Source organism: Chaetodon trifascialis, chromosome 15 (genome assembly GCF_039877785.1).
Source record: "Chaetodon trifascialis isolate fChaTrf1 chromosome 15, fChaTrf1.hap1, whole genome shotgun sequence".
NCBI classification, from domain to species: Eukaryota; Metazoa; Chordata; class Actinopteri; order Chaetodontiformes; family Chaetodontidae; genus Chaetodon; species Chaetodon trifascialis.
Window position 1 is genome coordinate 1,144,781 of NC_092070.1, and position 9,727 is coordinate 1,154,507.

The window sequence follows — 9,727 nt, forward strand, 5'->3', positions numbered from 1 at the left end:
CCCTTTGCCCGCGAATGGGGCACGTCATGACATTCTGCGTAACAAAACTTACTCATTTTCTTAAATTGTTGTTAGATATGAAGACTATTGAGTAATAATTGAGAATGAGTAATAATTAAAGTTCTTGAAACTGATCAGTATAATTGCTCCATACTCAAATATTTTCACTCAAATTTACAGAAAATATTATGTATATATGGGAAATATAATTAGTTACTGAAACACTCATTTTTTGTGAAATAAACTTAAATAACACATGGAAATTTAAGACAAAATTAGCTGTTGGATTTTTAAGGATTTATTTTTGTATGTTCAACTCAAATAAGCACTTAAGTGATTTTATTCTGAGATTTTATTAAGGTAGTATACCTTTTTATTATTGTGATTTTTACTAAGGCCCTGGAGTGCATACTTTTTCCACAAGCACTCTCAGGTTTTTTTTTTGGTTGTTTTCAATAAAGACATGACAGATCAAAAAAAAGAAAAAAAAATCTTATTATTTTAGACACATTATATTTGTCAATACCCTTGACTTAGATGAAGATGAGATCATATTTTATGACAAATTTATTCATAAAACAATGAAATTTCAAAAGGTTCACATACTTTTTCTTGCCACTGTATTCTGCACTGATTGCTATGAGTCTCAGGTGTGTGATCAGGTGAGCAGGCAGGTGGGCATGACTGAGACTGGAAAAGTACTAAGGGCACTAGGGAGCGGATGAGGAAACAATGGCAGCAGGTAAGAACTGAATATACTGTAATATCTTTAGCTTCAATGTCTTTGTTTGCAAGTGGGGGGTCATGCAGTTTGCCTTGACATGGGCAGGTTTACCAGTATGCTTCTCTGCCTTTGTGGGGCACTGCTCTCCTCTGCTACTTAGCAAGTGTGCATTAACAGATGGCTGGCTGAAATTCCCCACTTGCCCCCATTTGAGACATCCCACTGCTCTGTCACCTGTCTCCCCACATGTGAAGCAATGGTTCCATGAGCTAGCATCTTTTGCACACACTCAGAAACAACATACCTCCCGCAGTCTGGGATCTCTGGAAGATATATTTTAAGTAGATGTCACTGGATTTTATTGGATTGCAAAAGAACTCTGAATCTGGACTGCTTGAGACCTAGGCTTACCTGGAATCCACCTGCTAGAGCACAGCACCTAAGGGGAGAGAACTACAGTATGCTAGCCTCTAGCCTACACTGTGCTTGCTAGCCACCAGCCATTTGCGCTTGCTGACTTCCAACCCTCAGCTAGGTATGCTAGCCTCCACCTTTCTTCTGTCTGCTGCCTCCAGCTTTCTCCCTGCCTGCTATCTCTAGCCGTTCGCACTGCCTGCTAGCCTTTAGCTACCAGCTCTGCCTGCAAGCCTCCAGCTGCTAGCTCTGCCTGCTAGCTTTCAGCTACCAGCCTTGTCAGCCTCCAGCTTCCAGCCTTGCCTATTAGACTCCTTCTACCAGCCCTGCGTGTTAGCCCCCAGCTCCAAGTCCTGCCTGCTAGCCTTCAGCTGCTAGCATTGACTGCTAGCCTCCTGCTGTCAGCTCTGCCTGTTAGCCTCCAGCTACGAACCCTGCCTGCTAGCCTCCAGCTACATGCTAGCCTCCGTCTGTCAGCTCTGCTTGCTAGCCTCCAGCCATGAGCCCTGCCTGTCAGCCTCCAGCTACCAGCCCTGCCGGCTAGCCTTCAAGTGCTAGCCCTGCCTCCTAGCCTCCAGCTACCAGCCCTGCCTGCTAGCCTCCATCTGTCAGCCTTGTATGCTAGCCATCAACTTTCGGTCCTGTCTGCCAGACTTAAGCTACTAGCCCTGCCTGCTACCCTCCAGCTACCAGTCCTGCTGAAAAGTTTTCAGCTTTCAACCTTGCCTGCTAGACCCTCCATAGACCCCCTTGTGGTACAGTGGTTCTCGTTTTTCACTATTTGCTATTTTTGCACAGATATGCACTTATAGCATTACATGCTTTATTTCAAATCTGAAATAAGCATGTCCTTATGCTGTTGGAGGTGAAATTTTGTGGCCTAGCAGCTTACTGACTGAATGGCTAGGGAACCTGTGGGAGTAGATGTGTTTCTTGCCTCTCAGTCTGAGACCCCACTCCTCTTCCCAGTTTTTCCTGAACTAAACAGCATTTAACTTGGCACTATGTATTTCTTTATATTCCTGATACTTGTACAGTGCAGTTCTGGATTAGATGAACTCTATAGGTCCAACAGGGATAATGACCTTACCATGTTGTCCTCCAGTCAATTCTCATCTTCTCCAACAAGACTGCATGAGTCATGTCATCAGTCAATCAGTCTATGTCACCAACAAAATATCTACCTCCTGGATATTCTGTGTTTTATGGACAGAGAGGCTATGATTTGAACAAAGAGTTTTGAAATTAAATTGTTTCAAAACAATTAAATTGTTTTCAAACATTCTGTTTGAATGGATTTTGGTAAACGAAAAATGGAAAAATTATCAAAGGCTCAACACAATGCAGAACAGCATTGGGGTTGAGTGTTTATAGTTATAGTATAGTATAGTTTTGTTACTTCCACCCAAAGTGTCAGTCAAACACCACAGCCACTGACTTGCTGAGTTTTTGATATGCCGCTACCATGTCAATAAAAGCACACTGACACGCTCAGTCTGTAAACAGGTTGCACCATTTGTCTATGGTTTCTGAGTTGAACAGCATGTGATGCAATGGGCTTTGAGATGCATTTTCTGGTGGGTGTGTCAGAAGTGTTGCCTAATCAACAGCAACGTGTAAACCCTGCCATAATGAAACACGACAGGGTGTTCAGCAAATCACCTTTTTTAAAAAATGTATATAAATAAATACATTTTGCTACATTTTGTCATCTTAACACACCCCAGGCCTGCAAGTTAAGAGCCAAACTTTTGGCTCTTAACTTTTACCAAACTTTTACCAAACCAAACTTTTACCAATACATTCGACAATTTATTGCTCTTATTTTCAATTCACATACATTTCATCACTTCCACTATTCATTCGTAGGCATTTTCATCGCTTCCATTTTCTTTAGTTATATTTGTTAGAGAAAATTATGAAACATGGCTCTGTTTTCATCATATGACTAATCAAATCGGCTTTAAAATAATCAAACTACTTTATGATTTACCACTCAATTTTTCATTTCACAACTATTTTCACTACTCCATTTTTCAATTCACATGTATTTTCATCACCTTCAATTCTACCAATTTGATTTTGTTCCTACCACCATTGATGTCCTGATTTTGTTTTCGGGAGTGAACTGACACAATTTAGGATTATGTGCTGAAAGGGTTTGCCAATCACTGGAATTGGTTGCAGCAGAACAAAGGGAATAATTTGGTTTGGTTTGCCCCTAACCTGACAGACATGGCAAGAATAATAGTTCATGGTCATATCAGCTTTTAAACTTGGCCAAGAGAAGTAACCATCCATCCATCCATCCATTATCTTCCGCTTATCCGGGGCCGGGTTGCGGGGGGAGCAGTCTGAGCAGGGACGCCCAGACTTCCCTCTCCCCGGACACTTCCTCCAACTCTTCCGGGGGGATCCCGAGGCGTTCCCAGGCCAGCCGAGTGACGTAGTCACCCCAGCGTGTCCTGGGTCTTCCCCGGGGCCTCCTCCCGGTGGGACATGCCTGGAACACCTCCCTAGGGAGGCGTCCAGGGGGCATCCGATAGAGATGCCCGAGCCACCTCAGCTGACTTCTCTCGATGCGGAGGAGCAGCGACTCTACTCTGAGCTCCTCCCGGGTGACAGAGCTCCTCACCCTATCTCTAAGGGAGCGCTCCGCCACCCTGCGGAGGAAACTCATTTCAGCCGCTTGTATCCGGGACCTCGTTCTTTCGGTCATGACCCAAAGTTCATGACCATAGGTGAGGGTAGGAACGTAGATTGACCGGTAAATCGAGAGCTTCGCCTTTCGGCTCAGCTCCTTCTTTACCACGACAGACCGATACAGCGACCGCATTACTGCAGCCGCTGCACCGATCCGCCTGTCAATCTCACGTTCCATCCTTCCCTCACTCGTGAACAGGATCCCAAGATACTTAAACTCCTCCACTTGAGGCAGGAACTCTCCTCCAACCTGAAGGGAGCAAGCCACCTTTTTCCGGTCGAGAACCATGGCCTCGGACTTGGAGGTGCTAACTCTCATCCCAGCTGCTTCACACTCGGCTGCGAACCGCCCCAGCGCATGCTGAAGGTCCTGGCTCGAGGAAGCCAACAAGACAACATCATCCGCGAAAAGCAGAGACGAAATCTGCCGGCCCCCGAACCGAACCCCCTCCGGCCCCTGGCTGCGCCTAGAAATCCTGTCCATAAAAATGATGAACAGAACCGGTGACATAGGGCAGCCCTGCCGGAGTCCAACATGCACTGGGAACAGGTCCGACTTACTGCCGGCAATGCGGACCAAGCTCCTGCTCCGGTTGTACAGGGACTGTACAGCCCTCAACAGAGGGCCTCCAACCCCATACTCCTGGAGCACCTCCCACAGAATGACGCGAGGGACACGGTCGAATGCCTTCTCCAAGTCCACGAAGCACATGTGGACTGTTTGGGCAAACTCCCATGAACCCTCAAGCACCCTGTGGAGGGTATAGAGCTGGTCCAGTGTTCCACGGCCAGGACGAAAACCGCATTGTTCCTCTTGAATCCGGGGTTCGACTATCGGCCGGATTCTCCTCTCCAGTACCCTGGAATAGACTTTACCAGGGAGGCTGAGGAGTGTGATCCCCCGATAGTTGGAACACACCCTCCGGTCCCCCTTTTTAAAAAGAGGGACCACCACCCCAGTCTGCCAGTCCAGAGGCACTGTCCCCGTCTGCCACGCGATGCTGCAGAGGCGTGTCAACCAAGACAGTCCTACAACATCCAGAGACTTGAGGTACTCAGGGCGGATCTCATCCACCCCCGGCGCTTTGCCACCGAGGAGCTTGCGAACTGCCTCAGTGACTTCAGCCCCGGTGATGAATGAATCGACCTCCAAGTCCCCAGTCTCTGCTTCCTCTACGGAAGACATGACAGAGGGATTGAGGAGATCCTCGAAGTATTCCTTCCACCGCCCGACAATATCCCCAGTCGAGGTCAACAGCTCCCCACCTCCACTGTAAACAGTGTTGACAGAAAGCTGCTTCCCCCTCCTGAGGCGCCGAACGGTTTGCCAGAATTTCCTCGAGGCCAACCGGTAGTCCTCCTCCATGGCCTCCCCGAACTCCTCCCAGACCCGAGTTTTTGCTTCTACAACCGCCCGAGCTGCCGCACGCTTGGTCTGCCGGTACCCATCAGCTGCCTCAGGAGTCCTATGAGCCAACCAGGCCCGATAGGACTCCTTCTTCAGCTTGACGGCATCCCTTACTTCCGGTGTCCACCACCGGGTTCGGGGGTTGCCGCCACGACAGGCACCGCCGACTTTACGGCCACAGCTATGGACGGCTGCATCAACAATGGAAGTGGAGAACATGGTCCATTCGGACTCAATGTCTCCAACCTCCCTCGGGATCTGGTTGAAGCTCTCCCGGAGGTGGGAGTTGAAAACTTCCCTGACAGCGGGTTCCGCCAGACGTTCCCAACAGACCCTCACGGTACGTTTGGGTCTGCCAAGTCTGTCCCGCTTCTTCCCCTGCCAGCGAATCCAACTCACCACCAGGTGGTGATCAGTTGACAGCTCAGCCCCTCTCTTTACCCGAGTGTCCAAGACATACCGCCGAAGGTCAGATGATACGACTACAAAGTCGATCATTGACCTCCGGCCTAGGGTGTCCTGGTGCCACGTGCACTGATGGACACCCTTATGCTCGAACATGGTGTTCGTTATGGACAAACTGTGACTAGCACAGAAATCCAATAACAGAACACCACTCGGGTTCAGATCGGGGAGGCCGTTCCTCCCAATCACTCCCCTCCAGGTGTCACTGTCGCTGCCCACGTGAGCATTGAAGTCTCCCAGCAGAACAATGGAGTCCCCGGTTGGAGCACTTTCCAGTACCCCTCCCAGGGACTCCAAGAAGGCCGGGTACTCTACGCTACTGTTCGGCCCGTAGGCCGAAACAATAGTGAGAGACCTATCCCCAACCCGAAGGCGCAGGGAAGCGACCCTCTCGCTCAGCGGGGAGAACTCCAACACATGGCGGCTGAGCTGGGGGGCTATAAGCAAGCCCACACCAGCTCGCCGCCTCTCACCGCGGGCAACTCCAGAGTAGAAGAGAGTCCAGCCTCTCTCAAGGAGTTGGGTTCCCGAGCCCAGACTGTGCGTGGAGGTGAGCCCGACTATCTCTAGCCGGTACCGCTCAACCTCCCGCACTAGCTCAGGCTCTTTCCCCCACAGTGAGGTGACATTCCATGTCCCCATAGCCAGAGTCGTTGTCCAGGATTTGGGTCGTCGGGGCCCCCGCCCACGACTGCTACCCATTCCACATAGCACCGGCCCCTTCTGATCCTTCCTGCGGGTGGTGGGCCTACGGGAAGGCGGGCCCACGTCGCTCCTTCGGGCTGTGCCCGGCCGGGTCCCGTGGGCAAAGACCCGGCCACCAGGCGCTCGCCTGCGAGCCCCAACCCCAGGCCTGGCTCCAGGGCGGGGCCCCGGTGACGCCAATCCGGGCGACGTACGCTTCCTTGCTTTAATTTCTTTCATAAGGGGCTTCTTGAACTGCTCTTAGTCTGACCCGTCACCTAGAACCTGTTTGCCTTGGGAGACCCTACCAGGGGCATTAAGCCCCGGACGACATAGCCTCTAGGATCATTCGGGTACTCAAACTCCTCCACCACGATAAGGTGGCAGTTCAAGGAGGAGAGAGAAGTAACCATAAATGGAATATTATTATTATTATTATTATTATTATTATTATTATTATTATTATTAAATGACCAGCCAAGCTTGTGCAAGGCTCATAAACTTGAGGGTGAAATTTCTGCGGCTACCTGTTGAAATTAATTCCAACCTGGCTTAAAATGTAGCATACTTATAGATTTTCCATCACAGTTCTTCTCTCAAATGAGAAAGATTTTTGAGATTTGGAACGAGATTGAAATCTTGAGTGAAGTGAAAAGTCTTGAGTGCACACCTTTGTCACTTTGTCAAGAGGGATTCGGTGCAGTTTTCATAATATACATCTTTGTCGATTTCTGCAGGAGCTGTGGAAGGTGACTGCCACTCCACTTCCATTTGACCAAGCTCAGTGTGATTCTGAGCTGTTTTCATCTTAACCTGACCTGAGCGGTGTGAACATTGTACCCCAGTCCCCCAAATTTTGCATACATAATTTAGTAGATTCAACTTGGAAACAGGCAATCTAACAAACTTCATCAGGGAATTTTAAAAATGGGTGTTTGATTCATTTCCTCAATGTAGCATTCATATGTGACCAACCACAGTTGAAGTCATTTTTAACAAGTTTTATAGCTCAGCTTTGTAAATGGAAAGTCAACTAGAGCTGCTTGCCTCCCTAGATGATTATGATGTCTGATTGAAAACAAGGTTGAATAAAAGTTTACCATACACTGAATACATCAGTGTGTTGAAATTGTATTCTGTTTGAATGCTATTTAATTCTGTTGGGGGTTTTTTGTGTGTGTTAGCACAGAATACTGCGTTGGTATTTAAACACACTTGACAAAGAAACTGCATCACAATGAACATTAAAACAAATTGTACATTTTCAAAATGTCATTGTCCTTGCATAGCAATACAGGTGAAAGAAGGAATAGTTTGAAAGATACACTGATACAGAAATACACTGTAGATACACAAAACATAGGCAAATACATAAATGTGGTGGAAGTACAAAAAACAGGATCTAATACAGACATACCAGAAGTAGCACACATGACAATGGAAACTGTTTCCAGATGACAATAAAAAGCGACTTTCGCAGGCTTGCTGTTGCCTTGGTTTGTGATTCTTTAAGTTATTAAAGTTCGGTCTATATCATGATTATCTTGGATTTTTCTGTCATTTTGTTCTATATTGATTCTACACTGTGTGCTGTCAGTGCAGTGCAGCGTGACAGACAGACTGTGGCTTGTTATGGACATAGGAGTGACCAAGTGCATATAATTAGTATTCCTTATGACGTGCAAGGTTTACTGCATTAAAATTCACTGTTGAAATTCTTTGTTTTCACCAGTATGTTTACAAGCATGGGTGTTTAAACAGTTATCCTGTGATGCACTAAGAATAGTATAAAAGGAGATGATAACGCTCTTGCTCCCCAACTGACTCTTTGATTTGATATGCTCACAGTGTACAGCAGCATCTAGTGGCCACAGTTGTCAAAGCAGCTTTATTGTAAAACCTGTAAAATAATTATTGCATGACTAAGTAAGTAACCAAGGATGTCCAAAGTGTAGCTTTTGGTGAGCCAGTTCCTTTTGTGATACACTGAGTCCCTCATCACCACAAAACCCCATTAGATAAACTAAATCAAAAAACATAGGCAACATACAAATAAAAAAATCTCCCCCTCAAAAAATGTGATAATGTGCACTGTGACCTTTTCAACACAAAGCTGAGGTTATTCAGATGTCTCATTACAATGTTTGCCCTATTGTAGCTTATACCTTGAATATTTCTGTTATAATAATGCCTGTATGATCACTATAGAGGCTACAAGTCATCTGTCAACACTGATGTACTGGGTAGTAAATATTGATACCTGTCATACACACCAAATCTCCTCATAAATCATTAAAATGATTATTTCACTCTGCATGGTCATGTGGTAATGCTGTGTCGGACGCAAACGAAACGTCTCTTAGAGCCGGCTTTTTGAAGTGAACCATTGAGGTTACAGACACAGCGGAGAGAGAGAGAGAGAGAGAGAGAGAGAGAGAGAGAGAGAGAGAGAGAGAGAGAGAGAGAGAGAGAGAGAGAGACAAAACACTGGACAAAAGGTGATAACCTTTTTGTAGTTTATAAGCTTTCCAACGATGTCTAACACATGGAAATCTGAAAATATTTGAGGAAGATGTGGCCATTTGAATGTAGACACTTCTCAAACTAGTTTAGTGAGAAATCCAGCCTGAAAGATTCTCACCTAGGGGAGCCAGGTAACACGGTACTGCTCATTGCATCTCATTTACATAAGTCCAACCCCCCTACTGGTCTAGCCATCAGTGACATCTGGTATCTGTTAGCCCGTAGGACAGAAACTATTGTAGTAGTTTGAACAATGGTTATCAAATGGAAATGGAAATTCTTTTGTTACAAAAAGCCCCTTAATAAAAATGGGAAACAAGAAAGGTAATATACTTATGAGTTAGAAGGATCAAATGTAGATACTTATTTTGAATATTAAATAAAATAAATTCTGTCATTCTGTGGTGTGCCATCTGCTCAGAGCACCGCCAGGCCACACCTCCACTGCAGAAACGGAGAGAAAAACACCACAAATACACAGAATAACATAATAAACTAATAATCATACACAATATAACAATAACAACACCATTAAAGGAGTTCACCGCTAACCTCCAACATAAAATTAGCCTCTATGCAGATGCAATTTTATTGTACTTACCTGTGCTAGAAGAAACCTTTAATCTCATTAACACTTGCTTTAAAATCTCTAATTACACAATCAATTGGAACAAGTCTACCATACTCCCAGTCTCAGAAGATGCCTGGGATTCTGCAGAACATAATTTATCACTACCACTTCAGACTGATGATATTTGATACTTGGGTATTGACATTTCCCCCAGGCTGTCAGTTTTTCCATATTA

The 9,727-nt window shown here is 46.0% G+C and overlaps 1 protein-coding gene across 3 annotated transcripts in view; it reads left to right on the forward strand.

Moving 5' to 3' along the window:
- The window catches only part of mettl22 (methyltransferase 22, Kin17 lysine), a 179,005-nt gene extending 170,299 nt beyond the window's left edge, over window positions 1–8,706 (forward strand). For all 3 annotated transcript variants that reach the window (XM_070980235.1, XM_070980237.1, XM_070980236.1), the window contains one exon: window positions 7,136–8,706. In XM_070980235.1, the coding sequence (XP_070836336.1) occupies window positions 7,136–7,210 (75 nt within the window). In that variant the 3' untranslated portion in view covers window positions 7,211–8,706. The remainder of the gene's footprint in view (window positions 1–7,135) is intronic.
- The last annotated feature ends 1,021 nt before the right edge of the window (window positions 8,707–9,727 follow it).